A 25,277-nucleotide genomic window follows, 5' to 3' on the forward strand; every position below is an offset into this window, starting at 1 on the left:
GAGAAAGTGTTAGAGGCTTCTCTGTAAACTGATAGTTCTTTTGGTCAAATGCTTAATTTAAAAAAACTTCTTGATGTGTGAAGAACTTATAATGACAATTTTCTTTGCGGAAGGATACACTAATAATTAATCACAGACGTTAACCAGTTGAATCACATTAGTTATGACAATATATTTTGAGGCAACCTCTTGATTTACTTCTTGGTTTAAAATTTTTGAAGTTCCTGATTTTTAATAGGTTTTCCCATTTTCTTTGCTCTGATTTTTTTTCCTTTTAGTTTGTTAGTGCTCATCAGGCCTTCCTGTGATGGGGGTGGTTCAGTCTGGCCGGTTCCACCCACAAGATGATATTCTCCTTGCTTTGTTGAGCTCCTGAGAGGTCCATTTCTTGAATAATTTGTGACTTTGGTCTTCTTTTTGCTTGTCAGTCATGTTTTCAACCCTTTTAAATTCAGGCCTTTATTGAAGAAGATACTTTAATGATGTTTTTCATTCCTGCAATGCAAGTTTATAAGAGTATTTCCAAACAAATGTGTTCAGTAGAGATGAAGAAAGTCAAACTAGCTTTTCTGTGAGCGGAAATTTTTTCCTGACGAAGCTAATGCTCTAAATGATTTCGGATCTCCTTAAAAGTTTTTCTACCCTTGAATAAGATAAAACAAGTCACGATTGGACTGGTGTTTATTAGTCACTGGCAAACTAGTGGACGTTTCTGGACACGCCCTGCTTTATTTGATTGATACATTCTTTCTATCATGGGACCTCATTGGCATTTGTTGATCTAGGAAAGCATTAGAGATTCCCACATAAACCTATTTTATTTATTTTATCTTATGCTTAGTTTACAAAATGCCTTTTATAGAAGATAAAATGTCCTTCCTTTTTCTCAGTTCCAGTTGGCATCAGCCTCGCCCAGTCCAAAGGTCATGACGTAGTGGGGGAACTCACAGGCTGTGAAGTCCAGAGCCTCAGACCAAAGCCTGCTCTGAGTTTTTTCCTCCAGGACACTGAAGAGCAGCTAGGATTTGGGGACACCTGACTTTTTGGTAATATGGTTCATTCCAATCCGGTCTGGGACACATTGAGCAGTAAATCTTACTGCATGTTTCAGGCTCCAAACTAACCATTTGTTTAAACAGCTGGATATTTTAGGGGGGAAATTCAACTTCTTTTTTTTTAGGTCTCTCGTGTGTGTGTGTGTGTGTGTGTGTGTGTGTGTGTGTGTGTGTGTGTGTGTGTGTGTTAGTCACTCTGTCATGTCCGACTCTTTGCAACCCCACGGACTGTAGTCCGCCAGGCTCCTCTGTCCCTAGGATTCTCCAAGAAAGAAGACCGGAGTGAGTCACTCCAACTCTATGCATGTGACTTAGGTGCTTTCTAAGGGTGCACGAGCTATTGTGTGTTATTGATGTGTTAGGAAGGTACAAACCACTGGCCAAGAGCTAAGACCAGAGTCGGGCAGGGCCAGAACTGAAGCCCAGTTCTTAACTCTGTGCCCATTTCCCCATCTGTAAAATGTGGGTAATCATGGACCTACCTCACACACACAGGATCGTACTGGTGCCCAGCAGTAGCAATTACTGGCCCAGCAGCCACCACGATGATGTTACCACCATAGTTTCCTGCATAAGTGCCTGTGTTTAACGCTGCCCATTGACCAGAAGCTGCTCCATCAGGTAGATGCCAGGCCACGACCAGCCCCTCTTCTCCTTAAGCCCGCTACAGCCCTCTGTACACGGGAAGCCAAACAAGAGAAAATACTGCAAGGCTTTGCACTTGGAAGCTGGAAAACAGATGTGCAGAGCAGCTCCTCTGTTTCAATTGCACATGTGACGGGTGGGCTGATGGCGCCTTTACAAGGATGAGTTAAGTGGTTCGTTGACATATCATTATCACATTTTGAAGTTAAACCGCCACGGGATCCATGAACTCTCATCATGCAGTTAATTATTCCTGGATTTCTCTGCGCTCTTGAAACATATTCTGTTTATTTAACCATCCCCTGGGAGCGCGGGCTGCCTTTGTCCCCATGACACAGCCAGTGGTGTAAAACCCCTGCATCTGTCAGAATTCTGTGTGTGCAGCGTAATTGCCTGATTTCCATTTGAAAGTACAGCCCTGACGTTACTACCGCATAGACCCACCAATGATCACAGTGATGTCCCGACACCTACAAGGGGACAGGGGTGTGGGGGTGAGGGGGGGCGCCTGATGCCATAACAAATGTGCACCAGATGAATGCTCGCCTTCAGATGGACCAGGTCTGAGTTTACAGCTGCAGATGAAGTGTGCCTTGGGAACAACAACAAAAAAAGAAAAGACTAAAGAAAAAGAAACCAGCAGATTAGCATCAGCGTGAGTCTGGTGGAGCCAGATGGCTCTCTGTGGAAACGGATCTTTCCCGCCCTCTTCCAGTAACCCCGACCAGCAGACAGTGAGCGTGCTAAGAGGAGAGAAAAATGATCTCACGCCTCAGCCAGGCACACGATTCGCCTTCTTTCTCTCACATACAACTCAAGCTGAAGGAAAGTTGGAAAAGAAGAAGGGATGAAAAAAGAAGAGAGGGCGGGGGGTGCGGTGGTGGTGGTTGGGTTGCACTGAAGAATAAGCTGGTCAGAGCCCAGAGGAGGGTGAGGTGCCAGCTCCCTGGCCAGGCCAGGGCTTCGGAAAGGCAGGCTCAGATGTCCACAGAGGGGACAGCCACGCCAAGGCGTGGGAGGTGGGAGAGACCCCTGGCACATTGTTAGCCCCTCTGCACACACCCACCAACTTGTCCACAGGGGCATGGTGTGTAAGAGGCTGGAGGTGGGTTTAAAAGCGGTGGGATTAAGCTGTGTGCTCCCTTGGGAAGGACAGTGGATGGTGTTTTCAAATTTTTGCAAAGTCACTTCAATCGTATCCGACTCTTTGCGACTCTCTGGACTGTAGCCCACTGGCCAGGCTCCTCTGTCCAAGGCATGAAGACCAGAATGGGTTGCCATGCCCTCATATCCACCTCTCTCTGAGGGCCGGAGGCCAGACTTTGTAATAGTCCTTGACCTGCCGGACGAGGTCGAGGAGAGCTGGATCAGAGACCTGGGATTCCAGTCCATGGCATCCTGGGAAAGGGGCTGGAAAACCAGACAGGGTTACTGGGGAAAAGGAACCTTTCACAGGTTGTGGGTGTGGGAGAGGGGCCTCCAGAGTCACTCCACCTCCCCGGCTGAGCAGAGCATTCGCTGCTCATAAACAGAAGTCTGTTACCTGCAGTGACAACCAGAACTTGGACTGCTGGCCACGAGGCAGGCCACCAGCTGTTGGTGCCCACACACAGCCCTGGCAGGGGCCAGTGGGTGCAGGCATCTCGCCAGCTAATCTAATGTGCCCTCTGAGCAAGTGTGCACACACCCCCAGCCTGGCACCAAGGGCTCCAACCCAGAAAGAATGCTCCCCTGGGAGTGGCAGGGGCTCACAGTCAGCCTGGGGAGGTTTCCTGGGCACCCGAAGTTTGTCTCCACCAGTGTTCACTCCGAAGAATAAATAGTGGGCTCCAGGAGAGGCCAAATGCAGGCTGTAGTCATTCGGTTACAGCTGGAGAAGATTACCTTGATCATAATAAACATGGAACAAAATCCACCCCGTTTTCAGCCAGGGCTGGGACACCTGCTTTGCCATTTCTGGCAGCCTTCAGTGGAGCTGAGCATTAAACTGGCATAGTCTGTCTGGGCCAAGGGGGCAAAGCGAGCTGCCAGCTGGGAGCTGGGGCTGCAGGCTCCAGCTTTTCTCCTTCCAAAAACAAAACAAAAAAACCACTACTCAACCAAGCAACCATTTTGCCCTTCATCTCTCAGGCAGTGCTACCACCTAACCATGTTCCTAGTTCTAGGCGGGTTTCTCTCCCTCACAACTGGGCTGAAGGATTTTGAAAAGAAAGCACACAGGGAAAGTCACAGGAATCACAAGGTGGATCCGCTCTCCCCACTTGAGCCCACTTGAGCAAGAAGACCACTCAACAGGAGAACATTTTAAAAATAACATTTACAGAGGGGTAACTAAATGTCAGTAACTTTAAGTGCTTTGTGGATATGTCATTAATCCTCATGACACCCCTACAATGCAGGTCCTCTGATTACTCCCATTTTACAGATGGAACCTTCAGGCACAGAGATGTTAAGCAACTTTCCCCCAACACATGCAGCTGCCAAATGGTAGAGCAAGGATTCAAACTGGGCTCTACCTGGCTCCAGGGTCCACATCCCGGCTATTCTGCCTTTTTGACCTTATAGTAACACTGGAATGTGTTCCACTCGGCCAGTGCCAGCACTGTGGGCTACTGAGTCTCCCAGAGTTGACTTCCTCATCTGTCAATCAGGGACTGGAAACCCTGGCTGCTTATGGGGTTGTTGCCAAGAGCAGAAGTAACGAGTCACATATGTGCAAGGCCAGTGCCTAGCATTTGATCGAAGGTCTATAACATGTTAGTAGTTACTGTTGTTGTGAATATCAAGGGCAGCTTTGTGCTCTAGCAGTTCACTGTGAGCTCAGTGGAGCAGCTGCCACTAACCCCATTTTACAGGTGGTTAAATTGAGGTACCAAGACATCCAGCAGCAGAGTCTGGACAAGAACCCACATCTCTCAAAGCTGCATTCAGTCTAATCCTGACTCGCTGTGAACTACAGGCTGCACCCCCTATTTCTAGAAACAAGATACCGCTGTCATCTAGAAGGACAGCAGAGCAAGGAATTCAGCTGTCACCTTCTCTTCCCCTCCTGCTCCCGGGATTGGCGGCCACAGAAGTCAAGCCTGCCCTCCCGGAAGACAGTTAATGCCTCTGGGGACAAGTAAGGTTCTGGCAAGAATGAATCGCAAAATTCTGGGTGCCCTTCATGTGGGTTAAAAAATACTTGTCTTTTCACCAAACCCAAGGGCAGATGCAGAGACCCCTGGACCACTTCTCAGCCTCCCGCACCCCAGGCCTCCGAGAGCGTGTCCAGCACTCACCACCACCCAGGTGTCCCCACGCCGCAGCTAGAAGCAGCAGAGGAAACTTGAGTCTGAAGAGGGACAAGGGACCTGGTGGGCCGGCCGCACTCTGCCTCATTTCCCCATCTTTCCTCACTCTGCCCTTCTGGTGATTTTCACATTTTCTCCTCCCTTTTACGTTCATAAAAACCTCTGGGGAAGGCAGCTTTTATTCCAGGGCTGGGAATGAAAGTGATTTCCTTTCACAACCCCTGGCTGAGTGCCTTTCACATCCCGGCTGTGTTGTGGGGTGATTTATCAACGGCAGGGGCCAGGGGTCCTTCCCCATCCTCCCCGCTCCCGCCATCACTTAGAACAAGAGCGTGCCCACAACCGGCTCCGAGGCCAGGGCGTCCTCTCAAGACGGCTCCGAGGCCAGGACTCGGTGGAACCGCCGTGATGAGAGCCGTTTGTTCTCCTCCGAGACAGCAAACGCAGCCTGAAGTCTCCAAGTGACAGGGCTGGCTTTGAACCGAGACTGTGAAAGCATATTTTTCCAAACTTGTCAGGATCGTGTTTCATTTCTAGACCTTTATTCTCCGAGGGACAATGAGAAAGAGACACAGTTTAAGAAGTCTTGGGCTGAGAGATGAAGTTCCTTTTGTTTGTCACCATTAAACCGAGCAGGGGGAAAATGAAGCTGAGGGGTTCATGTTTCGCTGTCACAACAAAGCGCAGAGGCCAGACGGCAGCGGCCCACTGGGAAGGCCACGTGTCTCTGTCTGAGCTGAAGGCCGCGGTCTGGCTGCTGCCTCCTCGGGTTCCCGTCCCTCCACTGGACTCCCTTTGGCTGCTGACCAGTCAGAAGCTGAAACGAGACAGAGCGGTAAGCGGAACAGTTGGCCCCAGACCGATCCCCGGTCAGGGGGGTTCTGTCTGCGCCTGGCCCTGGGGTACAGTGTGGGCACCGTGGGGTTACCATACCACCTCCTGAGGCCGAGACCATCTTCCCATTGAGGCCAGAGATGTCCATTCAGACCTCAGCCTTGTTGCTCAATTATTGCTCTAACCTGTATCACTCTGTTGGCCACTTAGCAAATCCTGGGAGAAGGAAATGGCAACCCACTCCAGTGTTCTTGCCTGGACAATCCCAGGGACAGGGGAGCCTGGTGGGCTGCCGTCTGTGGGGTCGCAGAGTCGGACACGACTGAAGTGACTTAGCAGCAGCAGCAGCAAATCCTGACTCGTGCACAGCTCTCATAAGAGCCCCAAGCCTCCAGACCTGCTGCCCCATGACTGTCTACACGAGGCCTGGGCATCACCACGCACAGGGTTCAGAGCCACGGCTGCCACTGCTCATCACTACCCCGTCCGGGCCTCGTTCGTCCTCATCTGAAAAGTAGGGAAATGCTGAAGCTGAAGCTCCAATACTTTGGCGACCTGATGCAAAGAGCTGACTCACTGGAAAAGACCCTGATGCTGGGAAAGATTGATGGCAGGAAGAGAAGGGGACGAGGGAGGATGAGATGGTTGGATGGCATCACCAACTCGATGGACATGAGTTTGAGCAAACTATGGGAGACAGTGAAGGACAGGGAAGCCTGGTGTGCTGCAGTCCACGGGGTCACAAAGAGTCAAACACAAGTGCACAGCTGAACAACAGCAGCAGTTATAGCCTCCTCCCAGAGTCGTTGTGGTAATTCAATCAGATACCTTCTATGAAGTGAGTACATCATGCCCCACACAGAGCACAAACTCAAAGATGCCAATTCTTATTTTGAAGTGTGGGGAGCCCATGGAGGAGGTACTGGGAAAGAACCTAGGACTGTGAGCCTCAGCAAGGAGGGGGAGGGAGCAGGACTCAGAAGGAATGGAGACCAGCAGGCTGGGTGGAGACGCATCTCCTGCTTGCCCTGCAATTTCATTGGGAAACGTCCGCATTGAAGATTTTAAAGTCGTCCATCATTTCCACTTCTCTCTCTCTCTTCTCACACTCATCATTGTTCTAGAGACATTCAAGTTCAGAGGGGCTCCTGTATTTGATTTGAGGTTCTAATAGTCTAGAAATCAGGAAATGCAGGCGGGGCTTCTGTCTCCAGCCTTTTATCCTCAGATGAATGAATGACTTCCTTCACCACTGGGGGCTGTCAGTGTCTCCCTTCCTCCCCAACCTGGATCGGTTATTACCTCTGTTTTTAGATTCTAAAAGCTATGGGCAATTTTCAGCACAGAGAAATCAGACGGCAAGTTCCATTTGCTAATGGACCGGTCATTAATGAATGTAAGTGATGACACACACGTGGAAAAATGTGGGTGACTGGACCCATCCCCAGGCTCACTCAGACTCAGGATAAAGTGAGAACTTGCAGATCTAGAACCATGTCACTGGGGCAACTCTGAGTGATGATTCATATGGAGTATTTAACTCCTGCAGAAGCCGGGGCTAACCTGATAAGGTCTATAAACCCCTCAAACTCAGCATAGTATAAGGTATGACTTGAGACCAGAGCTGGCTAGGTGACGATGTCATAAACTACAGGTTCATTTGAGCATTGTGGTACAGCCCACTCCACACTCCACCCCGCAACCACACACACACACACGTGCAAAAGACTGACTCCTGCTCAGCAGGATTTTATGGTCTTTGGAAATAAATTATTCCAGTATGGGGTGGGATTTTTGCTTTGTTTTTGCTAATTCTCTGCTAGTTTTATTATTCCACATAGCCTTTATCCCTTTCACTTTGAATTACAGAGTTGATTGCAGTATTGTTTTTCTTTGACATGTAAGCCCAAGTATGATTTAAAAAGGAATTGAATTTTTCAAAAAGGGAAACATTCAGGATAAATGTTAAGGACAGTGTGTTTGAAAAAGCTGAGTTCGGTTTTGTTTGGGCATCATCGCAAATAAAGGAAAAAAAGGAACTGATTACAGACAGAAATTGTAGTTGTTGTTTTTTTTTCCCCAGTAAGTGTAGCACAGCCTCCAGGTTGCCCATCAGCACCAGGAAAGGCTGAACCCTCCCCATCTAGTTTCTCCCTGTGCCTCCCCTGTAATGGGATCCTAGACCATACATCGTCTCCTACTCAACCCATGGAAATGTTATGAGAACCGGCGAGAGTAACTCTCCACAAAGCAGTGCTGCGATCACAGAATGTATTCTGTGTCTTTGTAATTATACCCAAAGTAGTGGTTACCCTGATAAAAACAAGAAGGAGCTGGAGTTTTGTTTTGTTTTTAAAAAAGAGGGAATACAGCAAAGAAAAACTGTCTCTTTCCCTATCAGCAGTTCAGGCTCTGTGTCTAAGGTGCTCCAGCATAGAGATGGCACCAAGACTTCTGTTGTAAACATGATGAAAAATCTATTTTATGACTTAACCTCTCACAGATAATCTTGGAAGTAAACTCAGCACTAGGAAATAACATTTACAGACCTCTTAATCTTCCCTTTATGCAACACCTAATTTCTCTTATCAAAAAAAAAAATGTACAACTTAGCTTTTCACTTCTGATTTCCTTTTCTTGTATCCACAGCAGTTTTCTCTCGTCGTACTTGGACGTGTCTCATTTTCTTGCTTATGTCTTAACTGTGGTCCTCCTCCTCCTCTTCCATTTCTGCTGCCATTTCCCTGCCTATGAAACCTGTTTTCCCCTCTTCCTTTCTCCCCTTGAGGAAAAGTTCCTTGATCATTAGACCAAGATGACAACCTAGGACTGTGTTGGGGAAAGAGCTGAGACTGCCTATTGAAAGCTAAACAGGCCCAACCTGAATGATGCTGCCTGCCAATGTTGAATGAGAATTGGTCAGCACAGAATTGCAAGACTCTTGGAATCTCTACACATATGTATTTGACATTTTACCCAAATCCAATTCCACAGCCCGGATGGTGGAAGAATTTCCTTGTTTACTTGAGATAAATTCTCACTCACCCATCATCCTTTGTTCCCATGAAACCATTGCTGATAGCCCTCGAGGACTGCCTTGCAGGACCCTCACGTTGCTACAGTTGAATGCTCATTATTGTGCACAGCTAGGAAACGCAGCATCCTGATTAATTTCGTGTTCTAACTGAGAATTACAATGTACATCTTCTAATCTAAATACCAAACCTGAATGAACTAGGTGAGTCCTTGGAAAACTCAGAGGCAACTTCAGGACTCACGGAATGTCAAGGTCACCACAGAAGTGGTACAGATCGGCAGAAGGACAAGATAATTGGGGTTTCAATTGGATATAAAGGAAATGTAGTTTTTGGTGTGTAGCATCAGGGAGCAAAAATAAGTGCACCATTTCGAGCACATTATTTTTTTATATACATACAAAATTCGAAATGTTTTGAAATGTTTAGGTGTTCAAAGGAAAGAAATTCATGGCCTGCCAATTTACAAAACAATCTCTGCGTGATAATCCCAGGACTGTAAGAAAAAGTATATATGTACACACATATACACATACCCTCATGCACTCAAGTCTGGGAAAATAGCCACCAAAATTGTAACAATAGTCTCTCTGGGTGATGGAATTAGAGAAGCTTTTGTTTTCTTCTTTTGTTTTAGCTGTACTTTCTAGTTATAAAAGATAATGGTTAAATATTCCTTCCATAATGTAAATGAATAAACAAATAGCCTTAGTTGAGCAAACCAACATGGCCCGATAAGTAATTAAAGGCAGCACAGAAACCCATTTCAGTGTAGATTAAGAATGGATTAAATGGAAAGAGTGGTAGCAGAAGAAACCGTCCTGTTACGAAAACAACCATCACACGAGCCGTGTTGTCAAACGTGGACTTGGCTGGGGAGGGCGGTGCGGAAGTGATATTGAGGGGGAGTTTGGGGGACTGCCACTGCCTTGGAGAGTATACACGGGATTTGGGTCATCGCCCGGTTGTTACAGGCAGGGCTCTGCGAGTCATAAAGGATATGACTATCTTGGGGTCACAAGAAGGGATTCTTAACATTTGCAATGAGAACAATTCCTTGTCTGCATTTTTGCATCTGTTTCTAACTTCCTAGACAGAATCAGATATGGGAAACCACATCTTGGTTTCAATCCTGATTCTCCCCCACTGAGGGGAGGGGGTTTGGCTTGAGCCTGAAGTCACGCCGTCGGGTCTCCCCAGGACCCAGTCTTGGTCCTTCCCAGCACAGGGATGCTTGCTGGCCTTCCCGTCTCACCGGTTCCTCCCACCCCGGCTTTTACTCTCCAGGGTCTCCATGTGTGGGGGGCATGTCATCTCCTCCCCCTTGGTTCCATCAGGGTTAATGTTCCAAGAGACTGACCTGCTCTGAGGAAAAGACAAGCGGACCACACCATAATGTTCGTAGGTGTGAACAGAGAAAGGAGCCATGGGTTCTGGGAATATTTGTGGAGGGAGACACCATCGGTGAGGGAATTTTATCCCGTTCATAAAAAGGGCTTGATGGAGCTTCCACGTTTAGGGCAGGTGTTGCCAGTCTAGGAGTGCCCACCCGCCTGCTTCCTAAATCTGTCCGTGAGCAAAAGAGACCATGCCCTGGAGGAATGACATCTCCAGCTTCCGGAAGCCTCTGCATTCTCCAGGGATCAGAACAGAGGCCCCATCCTTGCTCAGCCCTTTCCTGCCGTCACCTGCACCCTCCCTATGTTGTCATTGTTGTGTTAGTTACTCAGTTGTATCAGACTCTTTGCGACCCCGTTGACTCTAGCCCACCAGGCTCCTCTGTCCATGGAGTTCTCCAGGCAAGAATACTGGAGTGGGTCACCATTACCTTCTCCAGGGGATCTTTCTACCCCAGGGATCGAACCTGGGTCTCTTGCATTGCAGGCAGATTGTTTGCCATCCTGCCACCAGGGAAGTCTGCACCTCCCCAAGAGGCTCTCACGTCCTCAGTGTGCCTCAGCCTCTCCTGTACTTGCTGTTGGCCCTGTAACACCTCACGCTGGGCAGTGGTCCTGACTTCCATGGGGCTCTGCTACACCTGCTGATCTAAAGCTCCCTGTGTATGGCAAACCAGTCTTCTTGAGTTTTGTGCCAAGACTCACCTCTTTGTTAAGTGAAAGGATTCTCAACAATAGAGTCCCTAAGTGATGAAGAATTGGCATCCTTGACCTTTTTATTTTTTAGCCCTTTACAGCTTTCAGATGATGCACAGCATCTCACATGTTCCTCAAAGCGACCTCAACCTCTTAAAGCAGGCGTTCTATCACCCCTGCTCTCCAGATGAGAAAAATGAAGCAAAAAGGGTGGCCCAGAGCCACCCAGCTAGTTACTGGGAGCAGACCTGGGAATTCTGATTAGGGGCTAATGCTCTCGCCACTATGACAGTGGTTCTGAAGCCTGGCAGCTCATCCGACTGCCCTGGGGAGATGGCAGAGAAACCAGGGTGGGATACACCCTGCTCTGGACCTGCGGAGACACTCGGCATGAGGCTCTGCCACCTACATTGTCAACCACAAGTGACTCTGATGCCCCCCTACAGCCTCCCCACACCCCCAGCTCTGACGCTGCATCCCCATCTGTGACCCCAAAGCTGACAACCAGCGACTTTACGGGCTAGCCCTGACCCAGAAAGCCGGGTCACTTACACCTCCCAAGATCTTCCTTCTTTTAGAACATTGCTGAGTTAACAGCTCAAGGTCTAGAAAGCCCGAGGTTAAAAATAACCATGCCTGTTCATCAGCCCCCAGCAGAAGGGGTGAGGAGAAGGTGACAGCCGTGCTTATGAAGGCCTCAGAAAAGCTGCTGAAAAGCTTTGGAGCCAAGAATAAGGGCCCAGGTCTGTCAGCCTGCTCCAAAGCAGGCCTCAGCAGACCTCAGTTCGTGGGACAGGTCTGGGAAAGACCCTTGTGTTCTCAAGACTCTGTAAAGCCAGGGACAAAGACCCTGACGATTAAGTGACCACAAACCCATCCAAGAATTACCCATGGAGGGTGGAGGGTTTGTGTGTATGGTGGAAAGTTCTTCCCGTCGGGAAGGAGCATGTTAAATGTGAAGGCAGAGTCCTCTGCAGGCGGACTACTAAGAGCTCAGTCAGGAGAGAGAGCTTCAACACTCATGTCTCCAGGACAATTAGGAACTGGTGTAAGAAGTCCTCGGAGCTGACTTAACCTGCCCTGAACTTGGCGAGTGGACATCCTCAGCCCATGATTTATGGGGGAGCCCGGGCTCCCTGCCTGAGCGCCGTATACGGGTCAGCCTGGAACCCATTATAATAATCGTCGGGAGAATCAGCTTGGAGACAAGTTGAAGCAAGCTGAAATTTGAAAAAAACACATTAACAGGGGTCTGAAGGGATGCCAGAAGAGCCTGCCAGCAGGGGCAGCTGGAAGGCCAATTTTTCAGTCAATACTGAAAGGTGGTTGGTTAAATCTCTGAGTCAAATACACAAGATTTTCTCTCCAGCTCAATACTCCCGTTTAATTGCTCTGCGGAGTCTCTCCACTGACGCATCTAACACCCAAATACCGAGTGGGGAGGGAGAGAAAAGCGTGTCATTGACGTGCAAATGAGGAAATGAGGTCCTGGGTGCAGCCTGGGTCCTGCACTGACTGCCCCACCCCCCCAACCCCAGGGGGTCACCAAGGCCCCCCTCCATAGAGATGGCTGGGGGTGGGCGGGCGGCACCTCTCAGCTGGCCTCAGGACTCTAGCGGGGGGGCAGCTCTTCACCCCTGCAGCTCCGGGGGAGGCTGACCTGAGGAGGGTCTTCAGGAGCCAGGGTTTTCACAGGTGAGAGAGGGGCAGGGGCCCCTCAGAGCCCAGAGGAAGGGAAATGTGAGCCACCGGAGGGCATTCCCACATTTGACACCCAGGTAACAACCTGGAGAGACTGAGGGCAGACGTGATCGTGATCGGTGAGGAAAGCCTCGACTGGGGTCCTGAGATTGGGGAACAGAGGGGTCCCTGAGGGAGCGAGGCCCAACAGCCTGACCTTCAGAGGGAATCCTGACAGATGGGCGGCTCCTGATAGGAGCGCTTACCGTGACGACGCCCACAGAGGAGCCCGGGGCTAGGTCTCCATTTCTCGGAGCCTCTGGCTCACACAGCACCGTTTCCTATTCACCCGCAGCGTGGGGGCTGTTCCTTGTCCACACTTCTGCTATTCACACCCAACAATCAGAAATCCACTCACATGGGACCCAGAGGATCTGACAGAAGCATGGCTGTCCTGAAGCCAAGAAGTCCACGCGCAGCTGCCTACACCTGGGGGCCTTGACTGCACGCGTTCCCGCAGGAGGGCGCCCATGGTCTGCCCCAGACAGACAGCCTGAGGGGCGAGTCCAGCTTCACCCACTCGCTGGTTGTGGGACCTTCGATAAATCATATAACCATTCTGAAATTCAAGCTTCCCACCTCTTAGGGGGTTAGCCATGTGACTGACGTATAACGTGACTTGTATGGAGGGCACTATGTCTGGAGAAACCTCATTTTGTGGGTTCATGGGTACTAATAAGCTTTTCTGAGTATTAGAGGTTCTTTGGAGGAGGGCAGCAAGGGCCCTTTCAGAATGAGGGGGCCCCTACTTGGGACACTTGGGATGGGGAGGCGGGTAGGGTGGGGAGCATAGAGAAAAACTTGCTCAAAACACAGAGAACAACCATCAGAAGCATCCCGCCCAGGGGCCCCTCTCTGGCCCTTTCCCCTCCCCCGGGAGCCGGGCCTCTGGCCCAGTGCAGTCTGGAGGGCTCTGCAGCCATCTGGGGTACTCCCCACAGGCCGTGTCACTCTCATGCAGCTTCCAGCTGTCCGCATACCTCATGGCAGCCAGAGTCTTGCCATCCCGACTTCCCTGATCACTTGCTTCTGCGAAACAGGCGTGAGGGGAAAGGCTGTGAGTACGGGTCAAGGTGGGACCTTTCTTTGAGCCCCTGGGGACCCCTAACCACACACAGGACACGGAGGGTGCCCAGACCCCTCCCTCGCTGCACACTGGAGACGCCTCCAGTCCAACCCTATCTGGCCATGAGGGGGAAACTCCCACAGCCCCTGGAGGTTCAGGGGTAACATTCTCGAGTCCCCCCAGACCCCGAGCAGTGTCAGCATGGGGTCTTTCCTGAGGGATCCCAGTCTTCCTGTTTCCGGTGGGGATAGGAGGGGCAGACTCCCCAGAGCCTGACAACCAAGGCTCAGCATCAGAAATCCTAGGCTGATGAGGGGAAAGGAGAGGGAGATACAGAGAAGCATGAACATGAAAAGAGGCGGCGATCCCCCCGCTTCTGGGTTCCAAACAGGGTTGTGTTTCTCTGCACAGAGATTCCTAACCAGGGGTTTGGCTGGGGCTGCCATTCACCTAGAAGAAGGGTGACTTTCCTCCATTATAAGCCATGTCTGGGGACTACCTATGCCCAAAGAGTGCCTTTTCCCGTTTTACACACACACACTGTTTGGGGTCTGGGAGGGGCTGTCCCCTTCCCTTTTTCACATCCTCTCTTCCTCCTCTTTTTCTGGGTCCATCGTGAAATCTGCAACCAAGAGACCCTTTACTCATTCCTGTTTTGTTTCCAGCTCAGAACTGAAAGTGGGTTGGATTCTACTGGCCCAGACCAGGAAGAGAATCCTGTTTCTCTAATTTCCAGCTCAAGCGCCCCTACAGGGAGAAATAGGAAGAAGTGGTCCGTGGTTTGAGCCAGGTACATCTAGTCAATTTATCCCGTACAGCCCTCCATCCTTTGGGGAGGACGTGCTGGTGAGAAGGACAGATGATGTGGGTGGGTGAGGCACCCAGAGCCTAGAAATTCAGAAACTCTAATTAGGGTACCTCCTGGTCTTTATTAACCAAAACTCTTTTTACTTTTTCATTTAGATCTTTCTACCTCAAGTGTCTCCAGCAATAAAATGCGGCCAAAATCAATCACAGCTCCCAGGCACACTAAGGTGAGCTGATATTTGAATGACAGCGCCACCAAAGCCATTGAAACAGCTCTCAAATTCCCCTCTCCATTGGTATAACCCCACTTTTAAAAATAGGAACCGTAATTCATTCATCCTCAAGTGACCTCCCGCATAAATGAGCTACATAAATGGGGAACCTGTGGATTTAGAGATTTTTCTCTGTAGGCCCCAGGAGCAACTAAAGATTAGTTCCAATCAGAATGAATGCATTTCCTTCATGAGTTTGCTTCAAACGTTCAGGAAGCTTTGCCTACTGGATTAGTTTTAACCTAAACTCATCCTCTTGCCATTTCTGGAACCAAGTGAGTCACAGATTTTATCTTTCTTCCCAGTTTTGGAAGCCAGCAGACAATGGGGAAGGTGGAACCTTCCAGTGTGTGAAGAGGAAGTCTGTCTGGAGCCTCCCTGGAGGCTGAGGAGCAGAGGGAGGCTCTGAAATCCTCCCCCAGCTACAGGCTGATGGGGAAAGCCCCTTTCTTAGACAGGGCAGAGCCTTAAAAATGAACGCATGTGGGACTCTTGAGGCTGTGTGCGTCAGCAAGAGAGGATTCAGGCACAATGGTCCCATGACTCGTCAGGGGCTGTGACTGAGTAGAAGGTCATAGCCTGGGGGTGGGGGGGATGGTACCCAGGCTGGCCCTCAAATACGCTTGTTGCTGTTGTTCAGTTGCTAAGTCGTGTGACTCTTTGTGACCCCATAGACTGTAGCCTGCCAGGCTCCTCTGTCCATGGGATTCACCAGGCAAGAACACTGGAGTGGGCTGCCATTTCCTTCTTCAAGGGATCTTTCTGACCCAGGGATCGAACCTGCATCTCCTGCATCGGCAAGTGAGTTCTTTACCACTGAGCCACCAGGGAAGCCCACTAAACAGAGCTGAAGTTGTTGGTGGAAAAAACACCCAATAGGAGTATTGATGAAGCTTCTCTTTCTTGCTTACCCTCGGAATCAAGCCGAGCCTGAGGTTTCCCCATGATCTCATCCTCTGAGGCCTTCAGGTTTCGTATCAGAAAGTAGGTGGTCATCTTCCCTTTCCCTTTCACTTTGATTTCACCCCGCTCGGTTATTTCACACCCTTGACTCTCCAAGGCTCTGCACAGAGAAGAGAAAAAGATGCCCCAGGTCACAGAGCTGTGACTCAAGAGTGGGCTGCAGTGGGCAGGATGATGTGCGAGGAGAAGTCTGAGACCCAAGTGAACGGGGAGGGGCCTGTGCAAAGGGACAGGGCTGCAGAATGACTAGGAAACTACACGTGTTTATGTATTTACTGGCTGTGGAGAGATGCCGAAGACACACCACAGACCAGTGCAGACTAACATCATGTCCAGTTCACAGTGAGCTGCCCCAGCCAGGGCTTAGCACTCATCAGTCTTCCCTTGTCCTTGGCTCTGCCTGGTTTCGTGAAGATTTCAGACCCGGTTTCGTGGAGATTTCAGACCTTCACCAGGCTCCTCACATTCCCTCATTAGGCACCTGAGCTCCTCGCCCACATGCTGCTGACCGTGCATCCTACTGCGTGACTTGTTTAGCTGCTCAATCGTGTCAGACTCTTTGGGACTCTATGGACTGTAGCCCACCAGGCTCCTCTGTCCATGGGGATTCTCCAGGCAAGAATACAGGAGTGAGTTGCCGTGCCCTCCTCCAGGGGATCTTCCCAACCCAGGGATCAAACCTGGTCTCCTGAATAGCAGGCAGATTCTTTACCACTGAGCCACCAGCGAAGCCCACTCCCTCACCTGATCTGTCCACAAACTGCAACCCTTAGAGCCAAGACCCTGTGCCTTCTCATCCCATTGACCACACCTGCCCTTTCCCCCAACTTCAGAGGTTGAAGTATCTTGTTGAAGGGTGCCCACAAAAAATCCATTCCCACCTCCCCAAGGCCCAGCCCCTGGGCCACCTCTTCTTTTATCTTCAGCTCCCTCTCCATTTGCCTCCTCCCCTAAGCCTAACCAGCTTGCTAAGGTCTCTTCCACCCTAGTGAGTGAAGTCGCTCAGTCGTGTCTGACTCCTTGCAACCCCATGGACTGTAGCCTATCAGGCTCCTCCATCCCTGGGATTTTCCAGGCAAGAGTGCTGGAGTGGAGTGCCATTTGCGTAATAGAAGTAAAAATCTTCTTACTTGTCCATCTTATGCTCTAATGCCATACGAATGCTCGTTCCTTTCATCCTTCAACCCACAATCCAGTGTCGATTCATTCCCCTGCCCCTCACTGACCACAGTTACTTCTGATAATGTTCCCACACCTCTGACTATTTTTCACTCCTTGCCATGGAATCCATCAGAGAGCCACCAGGGAAGCCCAATTATAGTTGATATTTTCGTTCCATTCTTCCTCCATAAAAATAGCCAGAAGGGTGCTTCTCTTCCTGAATTCTCTGCCTCTCCTGCCTTTTCCATGGCTGCTTCCTCCATCTGCCAGTGAAATGTTAGTTCTCCCCATTGTCCTTCTCATGCGGCATCCCTCTGCAGGCGGGATAACCACCTCTGTGTTATTACTTCAAGCCTGGTTCCCCAAGCAACAGCCTGATTCCAAATCTCACCCAGTGAGTTAATGCCACTTCTCTCTAGATGCTTCCCAGTTCCTTTTATTCAATACTTCCAACCCTGAGCTCATCGTCTCCCTCCTGGACTGGAATCCCTTTTCCCTTGTCGCATCTCAGATGATGAGATTCAGGCCCAAGTTGCCCACGATGGAGACCTGGGAGACAGTCAAGGCTCCTCCCTCTTTCTCAGACCCCGTTTCTAGCAATTACCAAATTTAATTGATTTTATCCTCAGATTCCTACCCACGAATGTTCTGGTTCAAACCAAACTCTTAACAAGTCTTGTCTTTCCCATCTCGTGATGCTCAAATCTGCCCTTACGTGGCCTTGAGTGGTCAGTGTCAAGCAGGACCCTGACCTTGCCGTCGTGTCCAAGCTCACACTCCTTAGGGGCTCACACTCTTCACCGTCGGTGTGAGCCCTGCCCCTCAGGGAGGCACACACAGCTCTCCCCACTTTCTGCCTCACAGCTTCCACCCCAGCAATGCTAAATCATTTGTAGTTCTCAGCCCTTATTCTACGTCTGTGTTTGTACTGCTGGATATTCACTCCAATATCCCAGTTTGGGCTAAACTCTGCTCTGGAATTCCTTGTTCAAGACCCCGCTCAGGAAACTCCCTTCTCCACACAGACTCTCCTTACTGGGCTGGGCTCCCGTGCCCCACAACACACACAATAATTCCCACAGGCATGGGAATGGATGGTTAAAGCCTGACTCCCTGGGTTACATCCAGGCCATTTTCCTTCCTAGCCAACTTGTGACCTGAAGCGAGTGAATTACCTCTTTGTGCCTGATTTTTTTTTCTCATCTGTAGATGAGAATGATAATAGTATATCTTCATAGGGTTGTCGCAACAGTAAATGGATTAACATATGTTGACGAGGGCTTCCCTTGTAGTTCAGCCGGTAAAGATGTCTGCCGTGCAGGAGGCCCAGGTTCGATCCCTGGGTCGGGAAGATCCCCTGGAGAAGAAAATGGCAACCCACTCCAGGATCCTTGCCCGGAAAATCTTATGGACACAGGAGCCTCATGGGCTGCAGTCCATGGGGTCACAAAGAGTCAGGAACGATTGAGCAATTAACACTTACTTACTTATGTTGATGAACTTAGAGACTGTGGCCTTTAACAAGTTCTCAGCAAACTGTAAGTATTGTTTCATGCATATCGTGACCACTGCACTTCTCACACTTTAAAAATAATTATCTGTGAATATTTCTTTCTTCCTGCACTACACCAGGGGTCAGCAAACTTTTTTTCTTCATAAAAGACCAGATAGGAAATATTTTCAGCTTTAGGGACCACGGTCTCTGCTCAGCTGCTCAACGACTCAGCTCTGCTGTGGTAGCATGAATGCAGCCGTGGATAAGATAAAGATCCTGGCTGGGTTTCAGTAAACCTTTATTTACAAAAACAAGCAACGGCTGGAAGTAGACTACCTGCATCTGATAGCTGTGAGGTACTCTGTACCTTCTGGAAGAAGAAGGGGCAAGGAGCGGAATAAGTGGTACCTGTAGGTCGTGGGGCTGAGATGCACTTTGCTGGGAAGCCCATGACTTTCCATCCGAGAGGCTGTGTTCACAGTGTCACCAAACAAGCAGTACCGCGGCATCTTGTCCCCCACAACACCTGCCAAGACTGGTCCCATGTGGATCCCCACTGTGATCTGCACAGAGAGAACCTGACTGAAAAGGGACCATCAAATACTCTTATTTTTACTCTTAAGTTGAGGTATAATTTACATAAAATAAAAAAGACTTTAAGGTATTTAGCTCCACCAGTTTGGCAAATACCCCTGAGCCACCAATCGAAATCAAACACAGACTGTCTTCATCACCTTGCAAAATAATCTCCTCCCCTTTCCAGTTAAGTTCCCTCTCTCCCTGCGGAGGTCACTCCTTTCTTATTTCCTCTCCCCAAGAGGAATTTTCCTGTTCTCCAACTTCACGTACATGGAGTCACGTAGCATATTCTGTTTCGTATCAGACTTCATTGATGAAAACCCATGTTTTTGAGACTCACCCACATTATGTGCATCAGCAGTTCACTCTTTTACTTCTAAACACTATTCTGTTGTAAGAATTACATCACAGTGTATTAGTCCAGGCTTCCCTTCATGATCATTTAGGTTATTTCCCATTTGGAGCTGTTATGAACAGTCTCATACAGATCTTTTTGTGGACATACATTTTCCATTTTTCTTAGGAAAATATCTAGAAATGGAACTCTTGAGTCGCAAGGTAGATCTATACTTGGAGGACATTCTGTGACTGTATATATACATTTTTCCTTAATAAGCAGACGTTTAAAATTTTAATAAATATATTAGTCTGCTGGGGCCAACAAAATGCCACAATTGAGTGGTTTAGACAAGAGAAATTTACTTTCTCACAGCTCTGAAGTCTGGAAATCCAAGATCAAGGTGTCGGCAAGTCTGATCCTGAGGTCCCTCTGCTTGGCTTGCAGATGGCTGCCTTTTTGCTGTGTTCTCACACTCTCTTCCCTGTGTGTACACATCCTTGGTATCTCTTCCTGTCTCCAAATTTCTCTTCTTACTAAGGACATCAGTCAGATTGGAGTAGAATTCACCCTAACAGCCTGATTTTGACTTGTTCACCCCTTATAAGGCCCTGTCTGCCAATGCAGTCCAATTCAGTCACCTTCATGAAGTAGCCGGGATTAAAGCATCAGCATATGAGTTTCGTACGTACCTCGGAGCAATGTGTCATGGTTCCCTTTCCCTAACAATACCCTTCCATGGGCCAGCAACTTGTATTTGGGAAGGCCCCATATACTTCTGGAACTGGAGCTCTCTCTCAGGTCTCCTCCCCTATCCATAGCCTTTGACCAAATGGACCTATGCATTTGTGAAGATCTGTGGGGAAAATGTTGGCAAATGGCTAGAGACTCTGTGGCTAGAACTTATCAAAGTCGAGCTCTTTGGGATTCTAACCCGTCATTCTAGCTCCAAGGTGGCCATGAAAATGTCACTAAACTTTAGATGGGTTTCATCTTAGCCTCCCCTTTGGTGGCTTATTTCTGCTGCTGTCTCCTAGGGAAGAACCATCATGGGTGTCCTCTTGAAAGGTCTTGCCACTTTCTAGAATTTAGTTCATTTCTATTTCTTTTCTATGTGATTTTTTTTTTTTTAACTACTCCAGTGGCTCAGCAGTAAAGAATCTGCCCTCAGTGCAGGAAACACAAAGAGATGGGTTCATTCCCTGGGTTGGGAAGATCCCCTGGAGGAGGGCATGGCAACCCACTCTAGTATTCTTGCCTGGAGAATCCCATGAACAGAAGAGCCTGGTGGGCCATAGTCCGTGAGGTCACAAAGAGTTGGACACAACTAAGCATGCATGTGGAAACAGATTCTCTTGCAGCTTTCTACATCCCACATTACTTGTCTTTTCATCTTTCCATGGCAGATTTTCTTTTCCTTAAAATAAGATTTTAAACTCTTTTCTCTGAATCCTTTAAAGCGCCTTACTTTCATGCAAGGGTGACCTCAGCAAATGTGGATTATAGGCTTCACAAGTGACAGAATGAAAGATCTCAATGAGTATTAATTTTAAAACTGTAGAAGTAGCAGCACAATTCTCTTAAGGGAGAGGATGTCTCCAGCCCTTTCCTCTACTTCCTTAAATAAACTCACATGATATGCAGTTTCTGGTGGATATTTAATGAGACTCCTATGTCACTATTCTTTTTTTTTTTTAAATATTTATTTATTTGGCTGTGCCAGGTCTCAGTTGCACATATGGGATCTTTAGTTGCTGCATATGAGATCTAGTTCCCTAACCAGGGATTGAACCCAGGCCCCCTGCATTGGGATCATGAAGTCTTAGCCACTGGACCACCAGGGGAGTCCCTATTCCCTATTTCTATCCTTAGAATTGATAACATCTTTTCCTCTTTTTCTCCCCCCCTTGGTAAGTCCACTATGCAAGTTTCCAGGAATTCATTGTTCATTTTCAATCATATTGGTGTAGCACTATTACCATCTCTGTTGCCATGCCTCTTTCACAAACAGACACTCCATTTACCCAACAGTGTATTTTCCATATTCTTCAGTGGCTTTCATTGGGGGTTTTTAGGTGGCGCTAATGGTAAAGAACCTTATCCCTGGTTCAGGAAGATCCCCTGGAGGAGGGCATGGCAACCCACTCCAGTATTCTTGCCTGGGGGATCCCATGGACAGAGGAGCCTGGGGGCTACAGTCCATAGAGCTGCACAGAGTTGGACATGACCGGAAGGATTTAGCATGCACAAACGTGCACATGGCTTTCATTAGAATTCTTTAACCAAAACACTTAGCTCATTTCTGACCTTCTTGTCTCTTCTCTCTCGTTACTTCCCTTCCTGATTTTTTATTTATGACATTGGGGGTTTTATACAACAGCTGTCTCTGTGTGTTTGCAGTGGGCCAGTATCATGGCCATGACGTGTGACCAGCTTTTGCTCTGAGGACTGCCACAGACACCACTACCAGTGCCTGCAGTACTCCTCAGCTTCTAAATCGTTAAGGGGATGGTGAACGTGGCACATTTCAGAATCTCCTACACAGGGGCTATCGCTAGGGAAAATCCTACTCCATCTTATAGCCGGCTTTGTTTTTAGCTGGCTGTTTAGTTGATTGCACAGATCTGATTGACAGGAGCTGCGAAGGGACTTCGATTTTTAGAGGACAGAGACTGTTCCAGACCACCTCGGGACCGCTGGGCTCAGCCGAGCAGACAGAAGATGGCATTTACTTTTCATCATCAAAAGCGTCCAACTTTTATAGTGTGAACAAACTTCCATACTTGGAAAAGCAGCTTCCTGTGTTCCTGTGAGAAAGCGAGCAGATGTCTCGCTCGTGGCCACGTGCTGGAGGGAAAGCTATTGTGAATATCTTACGGCACCACGGTGTCTGGCCTGCTGGCTGGAGGCAGTTTCACACCTCAGCCTGAGTTCCAAACCCGTCAGACGGCATGTCGGATACACAACTTCCCTAAGCAAAGAGAACTTGGCTGTTTAGTCAACCTGAACCACTTGTTGAAAATGCTCGAGCAAAAAGGCAGGAATTGGAAACGAGCTGGCTTCCTAAGGATGGAAATACAACTAAGCCAGGATTAGGGACAAAGGAAGCCTGCATTAACCCCATCATAACCCCGAACTCTGAAGCCTCTTCTCAAATTAGGGAAAAGCTGAGGCAATAACCTGGAGAAGGAAATGGGAACCCACTCTAGTATTCTTGCCTGGAGAATCCCAGGGACAGAGGAGCCTGGTGGGCTGCTATCTATGGGGTCGCACAGAGTCGGACACAACTGAAGCGATTTAGCAGCAGCAGAGGCAATAACACCCTAATATCTCTGTTACTTTATGCAAGAGAAGAGACAAGTTGGGAGAAATGATGCATTTCAATTATGTCACATACCCAGGAGCCATCCAAGCAGACTAATAGAATTCTACTATACTGTGTGAGGTAACTGGTATTAAGCAAAGAACTCGGTTGCTCTTTACCTGGATGGGTTTCCCAGTAACAGAATTCATCACTTCTTTTGCAGAAATCATCATCCCCAAGGCAAAGTTCACTACCCTCTGAGCGTGGCTTCCAACAGGCACTGGTATACCCCCCACCACCATATAAGCGTCTCCTATTGTTTCCACCTATGAGGGGGGAAATAAGAGGGAATTCAGAGGGTTTTCTTAATGCTCTAAATATAACGCTACGTATTTTTTTGTCAATCTCTGGTAAAGAACCTGCCTGCAAATGCAGGAGAACCAGGTTTGATCCCTGGGTTGGGAAGACCACACCTCCCCCACCCCGGCCCTGGGAGAAGGAACTGGCCACCCACTTCAGCATTCTTGCCTGAAAAATCCCATGGACAGAGGAGTCTGGTGGGCTACAGTCCCTGGGGTCACAAAGAGCCAGACATAATTGGGTGACTAACACACACACATTGATAGAAGGACCATATTAAAAGCTGGTGGTTATTTTCTATGGATGTGAGGGGCATGAGGGAGGGTGAGGTGAGAAAAAAAAAATGACTCAGGAGATGCCACAAGGGAGCCAAAAGTTCTTTCTGCTTTTGGCAGAGGCAAGTCCCAGAGAGGACCAAGCTGTCTATTACAGCCACATATAACGCTATATATTAGATACACATTTAGGTTAGACTGGCTGCTGAAATGAAGGCATAGTATTCTCTGGGAAAACAGTATGTTTCTTGAAGGCAAACTTACCACTGGGCAGTATAGAAGGATTTTTGAAAAAATTTAAATTTTTAGCTCTTCCTCCCATCCCCTCTGGCATCCACACCAAACCCTAGACTAGTGAGGGGAGAGGAAAAATGAAGACCCAGCACCAGGTACGCACCCTGCCCCGACACACAGGGACACACACAGCCCAGGGCACCACATGCTTACTTTGTAGACCTCATGGACACTGGTTAACCTGTCGAACTTGGAGTACATTGAATTCAGCATGTTCACTATCTGGATAGGTTCGCAGGCAGCACAGATGTTCGTAAACGTCACCACGTCACTGAAGAGAATCATGCAGGTTTTAAATTCTCCTGCAACATAAACCAGATGTCAGGGAGAGCCAAGGATGTAGAATAATAGTTCTATTAATTCTGGATTCAAGTAGCCTTTAGGAACCAAATTTGACCGTGGCGCAGGGAGAAGGAAGCAGGTCCGCATCACCATTTACCATCCACCCACCAGACATCTGTTGCGTGTCTGTTATGAGCTGGTCATCGTGCTGGTGGAATCGTATGATATGAAGCAAACAGGAGTCCTTGCCCATAAGGACTGCCTAGTCTAGGGAAGCAGAGTGCAAACAAACACTTAATAGGATGTGCAGAGCACCAGGGGATGTCAGAATGGTCTGGGTGGACACAGGCTTACAGAGAGGTCGGTGAGTTAAAGCAAAGCCTGAACCACAGGAGACACAAAGGGAAGGGAAAGTTCCATGGAGGGGAGATTATTACCAGAGGGACACCCGCTCAGAACTCAGCAGGCAACCCTTCACCATGTACCCCTGTGTTCCAGGTACAACACCCTGCCGTGTTTACCATCAGAGTGCCTTACCTTGATTCTTGCTGTGCCATTCTCTTGAAATGCCTTTCCTTATTTTTTTTGGCAGAACTCAAGGCGGCCCAACTCAGGTGCTACACTCTATATATCAGCCTTCACCCCCACACCTAACCCCTGTCTCTTTCTCTTCTGACATTTATAAACCATGAATTTCTGTGTTATCTATATTTCCAGAGTAACTTCCATGGTGGGGAAAGAAGGACGAAATTTGGAGTTAAATGGACTTCTGATCAGTTTCCTGCTCTTTTACTCATTAACTGGAGTGAACTTGTTCCACCCTTTTAGCTAATAACACCTCCCTTCTGGAAATGTTCATAAAATTAAATGAGAGAGCATATATAACCTATCTAACAGAGATCCTGGCAAGATAACTTCTCCTTAATGCACATAAATTTCCTTTTTTTCGGTCACCCCCATTAATGTATTCTGTAGGTACCAGTCAAACTCACAAGACTATAAGCTTCTTTGAGTCCCAGCACCCAGGACAGCATCTTGGCATTCAGCTTCCCATGCTTGCCTGGTGAAATGAACACTCACTGGTGACCAGCGGAAAGTGAGTTCGGAATAAACATGGCCGCCTTCCCTCTAGAAAAAGCTTGCTCTCCCAGAATGGTCCTTAGGGACATCCCTTTATTTATTTAGCGTGAATGTATCAGCTTCCCTAGTGGCTCAGACAGTGAAGAATCTGCCTGCAATGTGGGAGACCTGGATGCTGGGGACCTGGGTCGGCTTCCATCCCTGGGTTGGGAAGATCCCCTGCAGAAGGGAAGGGCTGCCCACTCCAGTATTCTTGCCTGGAGAATTCCATGGGCAGAGGAGCCTGGCCAGCTACAATCCATGGGGT

At 48.6% G+C, this 25,277-nt stretch overlaps 1 protein-coding gene across 1 annotated transcript in view; it reads right to left on the reverse strand.

The window, feature by feature from the left end:
* Positions 1 to 5,772: 5,772 nt before the first annotated feature.
* The window catches only part of LOC128057740 (guanylate cyclase soluble subunit beta-2-like), a 46,882-nt gene continuing 27,377 nt past the window's right edge, over positions 5,773 to 25,277 (reverse strand). The window contains 6 exon segments of the mRNA XM_052650234.1: positions 5,773 to 5,810; positions 13,676 to 13,724; positions 15,752 to 15,903; positions 18,868 to 19,022; positions 22,859 to 23,005; positions 23,762 to 23,910. Of these exon segments, the coding sequence (XP_052506194.1) occupies positions 5,804 to 5,810; positions 13,676 to 13,724; positions 15,752 to 15,903; positions 18,868 to 19,022; positions 22,859 to 23,005; positions 23,762 to 23,910 (659 nt within the window). The 3' untranslated portion in view covers positions 5,773 to 5,803.

The sequence above is a fragment of the Budorcas taxicolor genome, chromosome 12 (genome assembly GCF_023091745.1).
Source record: "Budorcas taxicolor isolate Tak-1 chromosome 12, Takin1.1, whole genome shotgun sequence".
In the NCBI taxonomy this organism is placed as follows: Eukaryota; Metazoa; Chordata; class Mammalia; order Artiodactyla; family Bovidae; genus Budorcas; species Budorcas taxicolor.